The sequence below is a fragment of the Cucumis melo genome, chromosome 3, assembly GCF_025177605.1.
Source record: "Cucumis melo cultivar AY chromosome 3, USDA_Cmelo_AY_1.0, whole genome shotgun sequence".
NCBI lineage: Eukaryota > Viridiplantae > Streptophyta > Magnoliopsida > Cucurbitales > Cucurbitaceae > Cucumis > Cucumis melo.
Window position 1 is genome coordinate 29,548,672 of NC_066859.1, and position 15,901 is coordinate 29,564,572.

Consider the following 15,901-nt stretch of genomic DNA (forward strand, 5'->3'; position numbering starts at 1 on the left):
TAATTAATTATATTATTTTAATTATTTTCAATAATTAATTGAATTATGTTTAGTTAAAATATATTTCTTATTTTTTATTTTATTAACTGAGTAACTAATTAACCTAACCATAAATTATTTTACTTAGTTAAGTGATTACTTAATTTTATTTTTTACGGATTGAATTGAATACAGATATTATTATTAGGAACCGTTTGACCTAAGATCATCACTATTGGGTTGAGGTTGACTTATTTGGGTGAAGGGTTATCATAACCCCTCTTCTCTCTCTCCTTCTTCTTAAATCTTTTCAACTCCTCATAACCCTATTTCTTCAACTTTTCCATAAAACTATCTTTTTAAACCTTTTCTTCAAACACATCTTATCATAAAACTACTCTTTTAAACTCTTCCCACAAATACATGTTAGGTTTTTCATAACACTAGATTTAACATTACACTAGTTTTATCATAATACTATCCTCCATAACTCAACTCTTCCCTAAACGATCCCTTTAATCCACATCCAAACAAAGACATTAATTATCTCAGATATTTAAATCTTAAATGATATATACAATCAAAACAACTTTTTTTAGGGTTTGAACTTTGTGATTTATTTAGAAAATATCTAAATTCTTTCTGTACATAAAAAATTTAGGTTGACAAAAACAACCTTAGACCCTCTCAGGAATGAGAGTCGAAACTGATGCCAGACCAAAGAAACAATTGAAGAAAAAAAGTCAAAGCTGTCATTGACAACTTTGTTTCCCTCTCATGGAATTTTACAAAAGCCATAATAATATTCACAAGGAAGCAAGAGAGCGTGACTCTTCAACGAAAGAAGAGACTTTTGAAAGGTCCGAATCTGAACTGTTGAGAAGATTAACTTCAAGCGTATCTGATTCCACAATCACCAGGATCGGAGATTTCTACCTTTCAAAAGAGCCTCCAACTCTTTTGAACCTTCCAGGACGACTTTGGCTTCAAGCACTTTTACTGGCTATCTGTAATAAATAAAACTGCAACCGCCCGCAATGTACTACCTCTGAAATCTCTAGCCAGCCAGCTCATTCCTCTATGCCAATTTTCTCAGACCAAACAACAAAACTACTATTAAAATAGAATATGTTAAAACTTTGGATGAAAAGTGAGACACGAAACAAGTGTAACAAGTGTTTCGGTCCAATTTTTTATTTTAAGTCACTGGCGTCTGACAGTACACCATTTTGAGATTTCAGTGAAATACTTATTAAAGGCATATGAATTTCTCCTACTTAAAAGGACATATTATAAATTAGTACATCATATGATCATAATATCATCAATACACACAATTCAATTATTTAATAACTTGCGTCAATAGAAAGTCAAAACCTTACCTAATTTTTGTAAATCATACAGTCATCATGATTAGATAAGAGATTGCAAGTATTTTGTTTCCATGCAAAGTTGGGACCTAATTGCTTAAAAATACCGATCAATTATAGATATATGGATAGTCTCATTCAATGCATCTTATAGCAAAAGGAAAAGGATCTATAGAGAAGCAATGAAATATGAGGAGTTCTTCGAAGTTTCCTTTTGAGAAAGGGAGTTTAATTCATGATTAATGTCATATACTTTCCTAGGAAAGATCCATGATGCAACAAATACCAAAAAACAGTACCCCCCCTTGTAAAGGTTATTGGGTTTTTGTGGGAAATTTTCTTGGGTGTTCGTTGGATTTTTCTTTCCCAAATCTGTACTCTCAATAGCTGTAAGATTTGACAAGGACCCACCAATCCTTGACACGTGCTGCCCCCAAAAAAGAAAAGGAAAAGAAGAATAAGAATTTAATTTAAGCAAGTGCTGAGAGGCAAAAAGGCCAGACCCCCCCCTCCACTCTCCTTTTCTACCCTCTAATCTTCTTATCCCTTCATAAAGCTATGATAATGTTCTTAAAACTGAAGTCTTGAAGTGGGATTTTTAGATTCAGAATTAGCAGCCCAATTGGTCTGTCAGCAAAACCTTTCTGGTTTGGGTTATGGACATTCATCAGCATCTAGAAGACAAAGAAAGGCAATTGGAGAAGCAACAATTGCCAGCTAATTCCTCTTCTCCTCATTCAGCATCTTCATCTCCTTCTCATGAATTTTCCTTCTCAGTTTCTCTTCAAACTTCCTTCACAGACAAAGCCAAAACCTCACCTTCCTTCACTATTGATTTGTCGCCAGCAGATGACATCTTCTTCCATGGCCATTTGCTTCCTCTTCACCTCCTCTCTCATCTTCCAGTCCCTCCCCGATGCTCAACCAACTCCATGGAAAGCTATACCCTTCCCATTAGAGACCTAATAAGTGAAAAGGAGCCCAAGAAAGAAAGTAGCAGCTTCATCAATCGCAAGCGCAATGAACACTGCCAAAACAACAGCAATGATACAAGAGAAAAACCTAAGTCCAAATCTTTCTCCTTGCTCGGTTTAAGGTGGAGAAAGAGGTCTGACGTTGAAGACCAAGAAAATAAAGTGGAACAGGATAAAAGGAAGTTGGGATTCAACTTGAGCAATGTACTGAAGAGATATGCAAGAATGGTGACGCCATTTCTACACTTGAGAGGGAAAAGAGATGATATGCAACTACACAGACAGTATAATTCATTTTCAGGTAATTTAAGGTTGAGAAAGAAGCGAGGAAGAAGAGGCGAGTTCTTCTCAGCCCCAGTTTCCATGAGAACATCTCCAACCAATAGTGGTGTCCTCCTTACTACTCCAACGCTTCCTCCTTCCACCAATAGTGATAGCACAATGGAGGAGTTGCAGGCAGCAATTCAAGCAGCAATTGCTCATTGCAAGAATTCAATATTAAAAGAGGAAAGGCTCAAGTGTTAAAGAGCATATACAGCGGGTACATTTTGTTCATAAGTCATATTCTATTTCTTTATTAAAAATTATTCAGCCTCTTTGCTTTTTCTGCATTTATGTGCGTGGTATGTACGTGTATATAGACAAAAAGAGATAGCAAATCAATCCAGAAGGTCCGGTTTGATATATATACTGTGTGTGCACCGGCCCTTTCAATGATTTTTTGATAATGCAACTTAAAAGAGGTGTTTTAAGAATAATACTTAAATGCACCGCTTTTTGTGTATTTTACTCTAATCCAAAAAGATATAAAAGAATAAGAGTTTAGTACGTGATAAACCAGAGTTGAACGGTTGAGTATACCAGTAGGTATATAAAGATGATTATAGCTTAAGATGCACTTAAGTTAAGGTGTTTGAACTGACATGTTCTTTTTTTTTGGATGATTTGGATTTATTTCACTTGAATAGGGGGATAGTCCCAACTGTGTATTATTAGATTTAGATGTACGTTTGTACAAATAAATGGTTATTGAATCTCATTACCCTTGAACAAAAGCTAATGATGTGGAAAAAGAAGCTCTGATTTGAAGAGAGTTCATCATTAACATTTTGGATTTTACAACTGGGGTAAGGAATTCAGCAGATAAGGGTATAGAAAATGACACAAGAAAAGTTGATTGATCTACTAACCTTCAAAAGAAAGGAAAATGTGACGAATCTATCATCGACCTGATGATCTCTTTACCAATTGAGTGGTCATGAGCATAGGTTAAATCAAACAATCATCCAAAATTGAATAGACAAATACTCCTCTACTGCCAGCTCTACTCTCTCTTTTTCGTCTTTTTGAATCATTTATAAACCAGACAAAAACCACATAAACGTTGGGACCAGAGCTCTCACATAAGTTTGACAAAAGGTGAGAAAATTCAATAATTATCTTAATATTCTGAAGATTTTTTTCTCTACCGCGCCCATTTCTTGTTTTGAAGTTTTTTATGTCTCGTTTTTGGTTACGAGACAGTAAATAATTTTCCAATAGACGTTACCCCATTATATATAAAACTTCCTAAAAGGATCAAAATGATATTGAGAAAGTATAAAAGTGTGGGAGTAATTGCCCAAGAACATTGCTTAAGATACCAGGGGGCAAAGTCCCTACAATAAATAGACAAGTTGAAAAGTGATGAACCATTTCTAAATATATCGAAACAAGTGAAAGCTCTGAAAAGAGAGTTTATGGGGCTCAAAAGGGTGTGGGGTCAAGTGAGATAACACCTTAGACTTCATATAAATATTGATAACCATAATCCAATTACCCACCTCTATATAAATTATAAAATATACCTTTAAAAAAGTACAAAAAAGGTATCAATGCCTTCAATCACAGTTGGAAAAAAAAAAAAAAAAAAAAACTCTTCACAAAGTAAGAAAAAAAAAATTAAAAATTTGAATGGACTAAAAAGAAATTTTGCTATATTTTTTAAATACTTTTAACATTTTGCTATTTCTAAAAGTATCAATCTTTAATATTAAACAACATTGATATAAAATGTAGAGGTGTGGGCAACTGACAGAAAAGCTACCTTTTTCATGTGAGGAATAGGAGGATCATCTTTTTTTTTTTTTAGGATAATGATTAATATTGCATTGCCATATATCAAACGCACCTGATGAATCCCCCTCGCACTAAAAGAAGTGCTTTAAGTCTTTTCAAAATCACCCTAAGCCTACAAACAAAGAAAACAGTGAACAAGTGAACAATCGCAATGCTTTTATTAGTCAGTCGTGTATATACTGTGTGACTAAGGTGCCTGTGCACATTTTAATAAGAAAATCCAATATGCTCATTGAATTTCATTGCCAAAAGATGAATGAAATGCCATTTTTCTAGGATCAATGAAAGAGACAACTGGCTGATCCTTGCTCTGCCATCCATCAAGGAAGCCCCCACAGAAAAAGGTGATGGCTGTTGGGGCTCAAAAAGATAATATTATATATTCTCAGAATTTGAGCTTCTGGTGACCACATTTATCTCATCAAATGGTTAATCAATTGATATAAAGCAAAAATAACACAAGGCTCTATAACAGAACTTTAATCAAACACTTAACATGCATAACCCATCAAAAACAGCGCACAGATTTTTAAACTTGCTTTCTGTAAACTTATTCCACATGAATCGAAGCTCAATTCCCTCATCCTTATTTTCTTTCCATCTAACTGTTTTCCTTAACACATTTAGAAGATTCAATCATCTAAAGTGGTTTAACCGAACCCCATGAGCAGAAGACAAGATAAAAATAAAGAAAAGATTAAAACAGATACTAAATTCTGAACAACAGAAACAATCATAATTAAACCAAACAAGGATGAGTTGATGAATGGACATTAGTTTCTTGATCCACTGACTACAAGAGCAAAGTGGCCACTAAAATTATGATATTTGACTTCAGATTCACTCTACCCATATCTTTTTATTTTTCAAATTTCTTTATGGGATCATGACCTTTCTGTCATTTGTCGACCAGATAAGCAACAGGAAGCCATGGCCCTTCGCTGGTCTGCCCCCAACGAATTCCTAGTACAATGAGTCAAATTGGGGCCGTACACCTTATAACTGGCCGATTGTAGAGTTTCCAAATCCTACTTTCTGTTAGCCCAATATCTTGAGATGATTGATACTGAACAGATCAATACAGCAGCTACAAACGTCAGCTTGCCTTAACAAAAAAGTTTAATATTCATTCAATTACATTTCAAAATTGAACCAAACAAGTTTGATCAATTTGGATCGTAAAAACCATCCGAGGAAAATTCCAAAAAGAATTGGACTAAACTAAGCTAGACACCTTGGTGTTACTCTGATTGAGACATGGAAAAAGAAAATGTAGCTAATTAATATAGATAATAACTTTTAGAGATATTGATTTATTCATGAACTCAGACTATATAAATACAAACAGACAAAGCATCGATGTCTCACTCTTGATAGATATTTATTTGAGTTTATCATAGTCTATCACTATAGAAGATAGATGGGAAATTGCCAAAAATAGGTTAAAAAAAGACATTTAAATGAATTTTGGGACAAGTTTTCAAAAGAAAGACTTTTAGGACAATTTGGGTGTGAATAGACAAAAATGCCCTTCATTAAATTTCTATCGCTCTCTATTGATTGTTTCGCCTACCCACGTTCGCTTTCCCTTCTCTTTCGCATAGAACACCTGAAGTAAAAAAAAAAAACATCTCCTTTCTTTGGCTTTTCAAATTTCCCGCTCTGCTCTTCGAAGATACTCCGACTGTTCGTCTGTCGTCGGTCCTGCAGTTCATTTCGTCGCTTCTCCTTTTCGAACCTAAGAATCAACTTTGAGCGTGTTCTCTTATTTCAGTGAGTTTTATCTGTAACCCATTTTCAATATATTTGCTTTTTCTTGGCTTGAATCATGACATCGACTTCAACATCGACCGACGGACCCTTCTACAAGATTAATCCTTCCCATCATTTTTATTCCCTAGTAAGCTGTTTGTCTCATTTGGAAAAGACAACACATAATATTAAGGCCAAACTCAAACCCGATCAATTAGCCTTATTTAGGAAAACAAAGTTTGGGCACTTTTTGGACCTAAATATTGTCTTCAATGGGCCACTCATCCACTACTTACTGTTAAGGGAGGTGGAAGATGAAGGAAAGGATTCTATAAGTTTCCTACTAGGGGGCGTTGTTTGTACTTTCGGTAGGAGAGAGTTTAACATCGTAACTGGACTATGGGGTCCTAAAGAGGACTATATTCAGTTGGGTGGGAACAGTCGACTGTTGGAGAAGTTTTTCAAAGACAAGGACTGTGTTTACGTTAGCGACTTAGAAGATATATTTTTGGAATACGAGGGTGATGACGATGATATCGTCAAATTAGCTTTAGTCTACTTTATAGAGATATCTTTGTTGGGAAAAGATAGGCGAACCAAAGTGGACATTGGTTTTTTGAAGATTGCTGATGATTGGAATTCATTTAATAATTATGATTGGGGTCGGATTGTTTTTGTACGCACGCTAAGTGCATTGAAAAGAGCCTTGGACAAGCAATATGCCAAGGGAAAGAAGAAATCAACACAGACAAAAAAATATACTATCAATGGATTTCCGCATGCATTACAGGTATTTGACTTCTTACTTCTTACTTCAAAACTTTAAAAAGATCGTTTAGTTATTTGAAACGATCGTTTAGTTATTTTAAACGATCGTTTAGTTATTTTAAACGATCGTTTAGTTATTTAAACGATCGTTTAGTTCTTTTAAACGATCGCTTAGTTGTTGTTTTAACGATCGTTTAGTTATGTTAAACGATCGTATAGTTGTTTTTTAACGATCGTTTAGTTATGTTAAATGATCGTATAGTTGTTTTCAAACGATTGTATAACCACTTGTTTATATATCTATATATATCTTGTGGCACTTTCTAAACTTGTTTGTCAAATGTGGAATAGGTTTGGGCATATGAGTCTATACCAACCATCATTGGATGTGGTGTAGATAAAGTAAACGATCATGCCATACCACGAATGCTGAGGTGGGTGTGCCAACAATCACCAAAGTCCCAAACTATAAGCCAGGTGTTTGACTCGCCAATGGTAAGTAGCAAGCAATAGTAACTTACTTAAGGATCGCGTGATTTTGTGCTTATTTCTTTGTCCTAAATACATTTGCCTTTTTCTATTTGCAGTTTATAATTAAGGCGGTCATTGAGATGACACCTGAAGAGGAGCAATTGAAAATTGCTTCAGGTGAACTTTTTGAAAACTTCCGCTCATCTACCATTATTCAGTCGAAGAATGGTGGTTCAAAAAGAGTACGAGAAGTTGTTAACGATGAAGATGAGTTGAAAAAGAGTAAGAAACAGAAGTCCAAGATTAAGATGAAAAAGGCTATTCGAAATCTCCAAGATCGAGTAGCGGTTGTTGAAGGCCAACTTAATACTATAAAATCCGATATTGACGAATTGAAGGGCCTGATGTCAACCATATTGAAGCACATTGGACTTCAAAGAAAGGTTAGGAATGAAACTGTTAAGTGTATTCACGTTAGTTGTTTCATATTTGGTAACCATGTTCTCGCTAATTCATTTTGAGGTTCCATAGGGTGACGAAGGGGACCACAAGGTGTCCGAAGGCTTGGAGGATGAACACATTGAAGTTAAAAAGAAGGTTTGGTTCCATGTTCATGCTAATATTGATGTTTAATTTCTATCATTATATACACTAATGCATTATGAGCTTCCATAGGGTGACGAAGATGTGTTGGAGAAGAAGGTTGATATTGGTTTAGAGGACGTCATAGAGATAGAACCATTTCTCACTCAACGACCACACGTTCGGCCCGCCCGTAGGAAGCGTGCAAGTGTTTACCTATCAACCCCATTCACAACTCTACCTAAACGGTCTCTGACATCAACCACCAGCACCTCTGAGTCTGAAGCAATTGTTTATGATCCTATGCACAAAATACTTGACGTCCATTTAGATAGACTTCGAGCGTGGATTACAGACAAGCGTACAGACGATGAGCTGCGTGAAACCTTTCATGGGAAAAAATCGAAGGCTTTTTTCAGAGACTTGTTTATGTGTCGCCGGTGGTTGTCGGATGAGGTATGGGATTATCTTATCATTTATGCAATTATAATTTTATCATTGTTATGGTTCTATACATTTACTGCTTACTTTTGTTTGTATTAGCATTTGGATGCACTTTTTCTTTTCATTCGCTTGAAGATTAAGGCAGCCGGGATACCTTCTTCTCAGAACTTCACAACTGCGGACACAATCTTTATGGTTTGTAATCGTCTCGTTACTTTATGTATGTATTTGCGTTTGATATTTGTCTTTCGGTCTGATATTTGCGTTTGTATGTTTTTCTTTGCAGCGCATTTTAGTTTCGAAGTGGCCCCTATACAAAGAATGTATTAAAGAGAATCGCCCGTTTGACTGGGACGAAGAGTATAGGTTGGTTGACTATGTTGTCGGGTCAAAAGTGGACTTCCAAGATCCTTGGGCAAGTGTTGATTACGTTTACTCTCCATTCAATGTCCATGGCAACCATTGGGTTCTATTATGCTTGGATTTGGTAAGTTGTGAAGTGAAGGTATGGGATTCGCTTCCGTCACTTACAACTGCCGAAGAGATGACAAACATATTACTGCCCATTCGACAGTTGGTGCCAAAGTTGTTAGATAGTACTGGCTTCTTTGATAGGAGAGGTAGATCATCGACATACAAGGAACCTTGGCCAGTTGTCATTGTTGACCCAATTCCACTTCAACGAAATAATTGTGATTGTGGCGTATTCGCAATTAAGTATTTTGAGTACATAGCTGCTGGTGTTGGTTTAGATACATTATGTCAAGAAAACATGTCATACTTTAGAAAACAATTAGCATTTCAAGTATGGACCAACACTCCTATGTATTGAAATATTAACATAAATCACAAGTATCAATTGGCTGTTCTATTATTGTGTATGTTGCATTTCAATTAGTATCAATTGACATTTCAATTAGTAGTATTGATTATTCTCTATGTTGCAAAACTACTTGTAGCTAAACGATCGCTGAATATTTTTATGATTTTAAGAATATCGTTTAGACTTTACCAAACGATCGTTTAGACTGTACCAAACGATCGTTTAGACTTTACCAAAAGATCGTTTAGACATTACTAAACGATCGCTTAATATTTTGACGTTTATTAAGAAGATCGTTTAGACATCGTTTATTAAGAAGATCGTTTACACTTACCGAACGATCGTTTAGACTTTACCAAACGATCGTTTAGACTTTACTAAACGATCGCTTAATATTAACTCAACGAATACAAATATTAACTCAAATATTCTTTCTCAATTTTGGTCGCGTTTAATTGAAAATATCACAAAGTATTTATTTTATAACAAAGTTTAAAATTATAATATGTTATTCTCTCTATAAAAATTACATAAAAAAATGATATAAACGAATACAAATATTAACAAAAGTATTTATTGGCCCAAAGTTCCAGCACATATTGTTGTCTAAACAGTTTCATGTTTGGCACAGTTAGACAACCAAGGTCACTACCAGTTACAAGGCATTCAACAAATTTGGTACAGAAAATTCCACAATCCAATGAACGCCCTTTCTGTAATGTGGCCTTCGATCTGCGTATTGGCCAAGGGCCATATGTGAAACGATCTGAATGGAGGTTGACTCCAATTGCAATCGCGAGTGAGGCAATGCATCGTGCAGGCATTTGAAGAGCTTCATCAACAAGTTTCTGCTCAACATAATTTGGCATTGAGTCGAACACGTAGATCCTGCATTTTCTCATATCAGCTGCAATAGCCAACCAGTGTTCTTTTATGTTGATGCAGGTAATCACGTAGTTGACATCTCCCCACCCTGGTATGTCGTTGTAATCACCAACAGCAGTGTTGAAATAGTATTCGACATCTTTTTCTGTCCATATAGTTAGGTGTGCTGTTGGGTCTGTCCATTCAGCTTTCTTATTATCTGGTGTCACCAGATGAGTATCAAAAATATGGTTCCAAACAATGCAGTCTGGTTTATTGATTCCAAGCTTCAAGAACAAGTCAAAATTTAGTCAGAATATAATGATGCAGTTTAACTTGTATACAAAAAAAAAAATTAAAGAATAACAACTTACCAGAAAAGAGGAATGTAATATTCTAAAAGAACGCTTGCAATGGTGCTTGAGATGCAACATTTTATTCTGCAAGTGCGATAATAGCAAATCCAATGTCTACAAAGAAAAAATAAACGATCGTTTAATGAATGAAAGGAGAGGATAAGCGATCGCATAAGAAATGTACATGTGATCGTTTACGTAGTAAGCGATCGTGTAATATTAACTTAACGATCGTTTAGTTAATAGAAGCGATCGTTTAGTTAATAGAAGCGATCGTCTATCAAATATAAGCGATCGTTTGGGAAGAGTACTTACGTCTCCATGTACCCATGTGTTTTCTTCAAGCTGTCTGAAAAAGTCTTTCTTTCTGGTTGTTTTGACTACTTGCCTTTGTTCATGGGTTGTTTTTCTTGATCTTTTCCATTGCAAGTATTCCTTCCATAATTTTGGATCCACTTTCCACATCGGATTATATGGATCTACTTCTCTGATTTCCACATCTGGGACAGGTGTTGTAGATACTGATATGATCTGAGCAGATGTTGTGGGTGGATTACCTTGTTCATCTTCAGGTTGCACCTCTTTATTTGCTATTTTACATAGCTTTCTTCTCTTTATTGGTTTTTCTTCCACATCTTTATCAGGCACAGTTACTGGTTCTTTTTCAACCAAAGTAACTGCTTCATCATTTTTTTTCATCTCAACCTGTTTTTTTGTTGTTTCCTGCAATGTAATCGTATTAAACAAGTAACAAACTATTCATTCAAACGACTAGAAATTTGTTGTGTATACATACCAGTTGAGATTCTTCATTTACAATTTGTACAGTTTGATCCATTGGAGCCAATTCACAAAGTGCAAGAGGTTGGCTCACATATGGAAGGGTAGTAATCATCTGTGGCAGGTCTGATTCTTTCTGAATTTGATGACTTAGACTATCCGATATATCTCTTATAGTCATTAGCAAGTCTGCATCCGATCTTGTGCACTTGGCATGACACAGTGGCAGGGAAATACTTTTCGCTAGGTACAGCCATCCTGAAATGAATATAATATATTGAAGACAGAAGTCGAAAACCCGAAACCCTAAACGCTTCACAATAATAATATAAGAACACAATGATAGTTTTTGAAGACAGAAGTTGAAACGTTTGAAATATAAACAAAGGAAAAGTGTAACGTTATAGTAGGAAAAGTTCGGGAAAATACCTTTTAACGTTGACGAAAACTATGGACTGAGACAAAAATGGTCTGAGAGAACAATGGACTGAGAGAAAACGAAGGTGTGATCAGTGCGGTTGTGTATTGCGTAGTGACGAAAAACGAAAAGTGAGAAGGCGGAACGTATATATATATCGGTCGTTTTTAACAAAGGGGCAATATTGTAAATTCGCATACTTTTTTTGAAATGTTGAATCGCGGTTGTAAACAATTCGCGGGTGTCTTTCGTTGTTTCAAAAGATCGTTTAGTTTATGTAAACGATCGTTTAGTTTTTTATAGTCGATCGTTTAGTTAATTTCAAACGATCGATTGGTTGTTTTAAACGATCGTTTAGTTTTGTTCGACCAATCGTTTAGTTTTGTTTAACTGATCGTTTAGTTAATTTCAAGGTATCGATTGGTTGTTTTAAACGATCGTTTAGTTTTGTTGGACCAATCGTTTAGTTTTGTTTCACTGATCGTTTAGTTGTTTTCCAACGATCGATTGGTTGTTTTAAACGATCGTTTAGTTTTGTTCGACCAATCGATCGTTTAGTTTTGTTTAACCTATCGTTTAGTTGTTTTCAAACGATCGTTTGGTTGTTCTTAACCGATCGTTTAGTTATTTTTAAACGATCGTTTACATATTTTTAAACGAACATTTAGTTATTTTTAAACGATCATAAAACCAGTGTTTGTGTTCTTAAATGAATAAGTCAATCGTTATTTTCGTCTTCTTCATCCATTTGGAAGCACAGAAAGTAAGAATGTTGGGACAAATCATTAAGAAAACACATCATTAACAAACATTCATTAATTAGTGTAATACTTAGTACATTGGTAGGGAAATTTCTAATCTTGTATGCTCGACTTGTCGGTATATGAAATTGGATTGGTACACGTTAATCTGTTGTGACCTATTTGTTTACACCGACCACACTTATGCAATTTCGGAGCTTCACCAACACTTGGAATCCTCTTTTTCTTCGGTCGACCAACTCTTTTGACTACTTTTGGAGGTAAAACAGTCATATGTACGTAGTCTTCGCTTGTCTTCCAATCTGACTGATTCCCAACTGGGTAGACGGCCTCCGCATATGCAGCCAACAAACATTCATTAGTGTAATAATTAGCACATAAACTATAAACATTTATATTACGAACCCGTGCTGCAGCAATGGCATGTGAGCATGGTAGTTGCTCAGCTTGAAACTCCTTGCAAGTGCATTCTTTAGTCTGAAGGTTTACGACCTCCTCCTTATCTAAATCTTTGACATGAAATTGGTAACAGTCAATTGGGTTGACCTTCATTGTCAAAGCTCCTTCTTGTTTCTTTTGAATAACTAACTCTGCCCATTTGGTCAATGTAGACGTCACTTTAATGCCTTCTTCTCGACGCTCCCAAAACCAACGTTGTAGCAAAGCTCGAACATTTTCAAGGAATGAAGCAATAGGCAAATCTCTAGGTTCTTTCAGTATAGAATTCATGGACTCCGCTATATTTGTTGTCATCATGTTATACCGTCTTCCTGGGCAGTGAACACGAGACCATCGTGCTATTCCAACATCATTTAAATATTTCCCTGAACCATTAGGAAATGAAAGAAGATGTCTCCACGCTTCAACAAACGTTGATTCACGATATGTTCTCGATGCATTATAAAACAAAGTAGCAACCGTGTCATTCTTATATTTATCATGCAAATTTTGACTCAAATGTTGGACACAAAGGCCGTGGAATGCAGATGGGAAAACTGATGAAATACCCTTGGCGAAGCATGTTTTCCGATCTGTCACAAAGCCTAGATTAGGCACCTCCCCTATTGCACCTTTCAATTTTTCTAAGAACCACTGTATTGAGTCATCTGTTTCTCTATCAACTACTCCAAAGGCTAGAGGATAGATCTGATTGTTACCATCTAAACAAACGGCCACTATCAACTGACCCCGATATTTGTTCTTAAGAAATGTTCCGTCCATGACTATGACCGGTCTAATGCAATTTAAGAATCCTCTAACACATGCACCAACAGCCATAAAAAGATATTTAAAGAAACGATCATCTTCGAGTTCCATGTGAAATATTGTACCTGAATTTGTAAATTTGAGTGCTTCACCATATCTACGCAAAAGATTATATGACTCTTCAGGAGACCCTCGCACTCGTTCATATGCATTTTCTCTGGCACGCCATGCTTTCTCATAACTCATATTTATGCCATAGTCTTGCCTCATGTCTTCTATGATATCACGTGGTTTGTATATGCGACCGGGCCCCTTGAATTTGGACTTGATTAATTCTCCAACAACCCAAGATTTTGCTTGCCTATGGTCACGATTCAAAAACTCAAGAGAACATGAATGAACTTTCACATACTTTTTAATCTTGAATATATTTGAATCCTTCAGTCTAACCGCTCGCAATCTCCAACCACACTTGTTGTCGATGCATCTAACGAAAAGAACCTCTTTTGTAGACTTTTTTACTACAAACTGAAAATTTTTTTTCATTGCCAACACACTTAATCTCATTGACAAATCTCTCTTGCAAAAAAATATTTGTCCTACATCCAACTCTTCACTTGTAGAGCTTTCTTCCGACCAGCCACTTCCTTTTGTCTTCAACTTCCGACTAGAGGACCTGTAGTCAACTTTACCTTTTCCTTTGCAATCTTTTGTAGGAGCATCTCTTTGTTCTGGGATGTCAAACAATTCATTGTACATCTCAACTGACTCCAATGTAAAAGTATCATCTATTGAATGATATGACTCATATGATTCCCATATAGCCGAATTGGTCCCTATCATGTTATGACACAAGCCACCCTCGACTTCACCAATATCAACTTCATTCTCATCTAATCTATCCATTCCAATTGGAGGAGGATGAGGGTTTAAATTTTGAACTTGGTTGCTCCCAGATACTGAATTGTAATCTTTGTTTAACACTTTCATGCTTCGATTGCTTGTAGGCTCAAACGATAGGTATAGGGGGACCTCCAATGGATTTTCACTAAGAATATAAAACTTCAAATCACGGTCATTGCTTAACTCAAATGGAGGAGCTTCCTTTTCCCCTTTGATCTCATATATACATCTTATCTTTATGTCAAACTTTGTAGGGTCAACTTCTGCAAGGTCATATAGTTCAGACTGTAAATCTTTGTGTGTTATTTCTTTAGGGACAACAATGCCTTTTAACACTCCTCCTTCATATTTTCTTCGTCCCTCATCCCATTCACCACCGTGACGCACTAAAATCCGAACATGTGCCATCCTTAAACTACCTTAAGTACTTTTGTATCTTAAAAAATTGATTTGAACTTAAGAACCTACAAAATGCGTGCAAGATGTAAAGAAATGAATTAGGAGGTGTACCAATTTGATTTTGAAATAAATAGTGGAAGTTTGGAACGTGCGAGATGTGTGCGAGATACGTGCGAGATGTGTGCGAGATACGTGCGAGATAAAGCATGAGGGCCTAAGAGAGTTACTAAACATGCAAAGAATAGCTCTAAATGGATTAGGAGGTGTACAAAGTTGATTTTGAAATAAATAGTGAAAGTTCGGAACGTGCGAGATGTGTGCGAGATACGTGCGAGATGTGTGCGAGATACGTGCGAGATAAAGCATGAGGGCCTAAGAGAGTTACTAAACATGCAAAGAATAGCTCTAAATGGATTAGGAGGTGTACCAAGTTGATTTTGAAATAAATAGTGAAAGTTTGGAACGTGCGAGATACGTGCGAGATAAGTGCGAGATAAAAAAAAAATGCGAGATAAAAAAAAAAACCTTAATTCCTTCTATTCCTATTGCTTACTCCTCCTCTATTTGATCCAACTAAATCCTCATCCTCTAGTTCAATTCATTTTTCACTAGCCATTGAACATTGAACTTTCTAAGAACCTAAAACCAAAATTTGTCTAAACTAATTTACGGCAAATAAGTCCAATTCCAAAAACCAGACAATTACGGATGAAAATAGCACCAAATACCCTAACAAACATTTACTTACAGCAGATAAATTGAAAATCGGTTATACATGAAACTCACCTAAATAAGACGCTCGAAGTTGATTGAATGGTCCGAATAGGAGCGACGAAATGCACTGGACAACGACCGACGAAGGGCAAGCGACGAAGGGCAAGCGACGAAGGGCAAACGACGATGGGCAAGCGACGATGGGCAAGCGACGATGGG

General features: G+C 36.0%; 2 protein-coding genes across 2 annotated transcripts; both read left to right on the plus strand.

Moving 5' to 3' along the window:
* The first annotated feature begins 1,826 nt into the window (after positions 1–1,826).
* LOC103487901 (BRI1 kinase inhibitor 1-like) lies at positions 1,827–3,107 on the plus strand. The gene has a single exon (XM_017044455.2). It carries the CDS (start codon positions 2,006–2,008, stop codon positions 2,846–2,848), a length of 843 nt encoding a protein of 280 aa, XP_016899944.1. The 5' UTR covers positions 1,827–2,005; the 3' UTR covers positions 2,849–3,107.
* A 4,465-nt stretch (positions 3,108–7,572) lies between these two features.
* LOC127148495 (uncharacterized) lies at positions 7,573–9,332 on the plus strand. The gene is made up of 5 exons (XM_051082401.1): positions 7,573–7,875; positions 7,964–8,029; positions 8,108–8,470; positions 8,558–8,653; positions 8,745–9,332. The coding sequence occupies exons 1-5, from the start codon at positions 7,573–7,575 to the stop codon at positions 9,288–9,290; spliced, it is 1,374 nt and encodes a 457-aa protein (XP_050938358.1). The 3' UTR covers positions 9,291–9,332.
* The last annotated feature ends 6,569 nt before the right edge of the window (positions 9,333–15,901 follow it).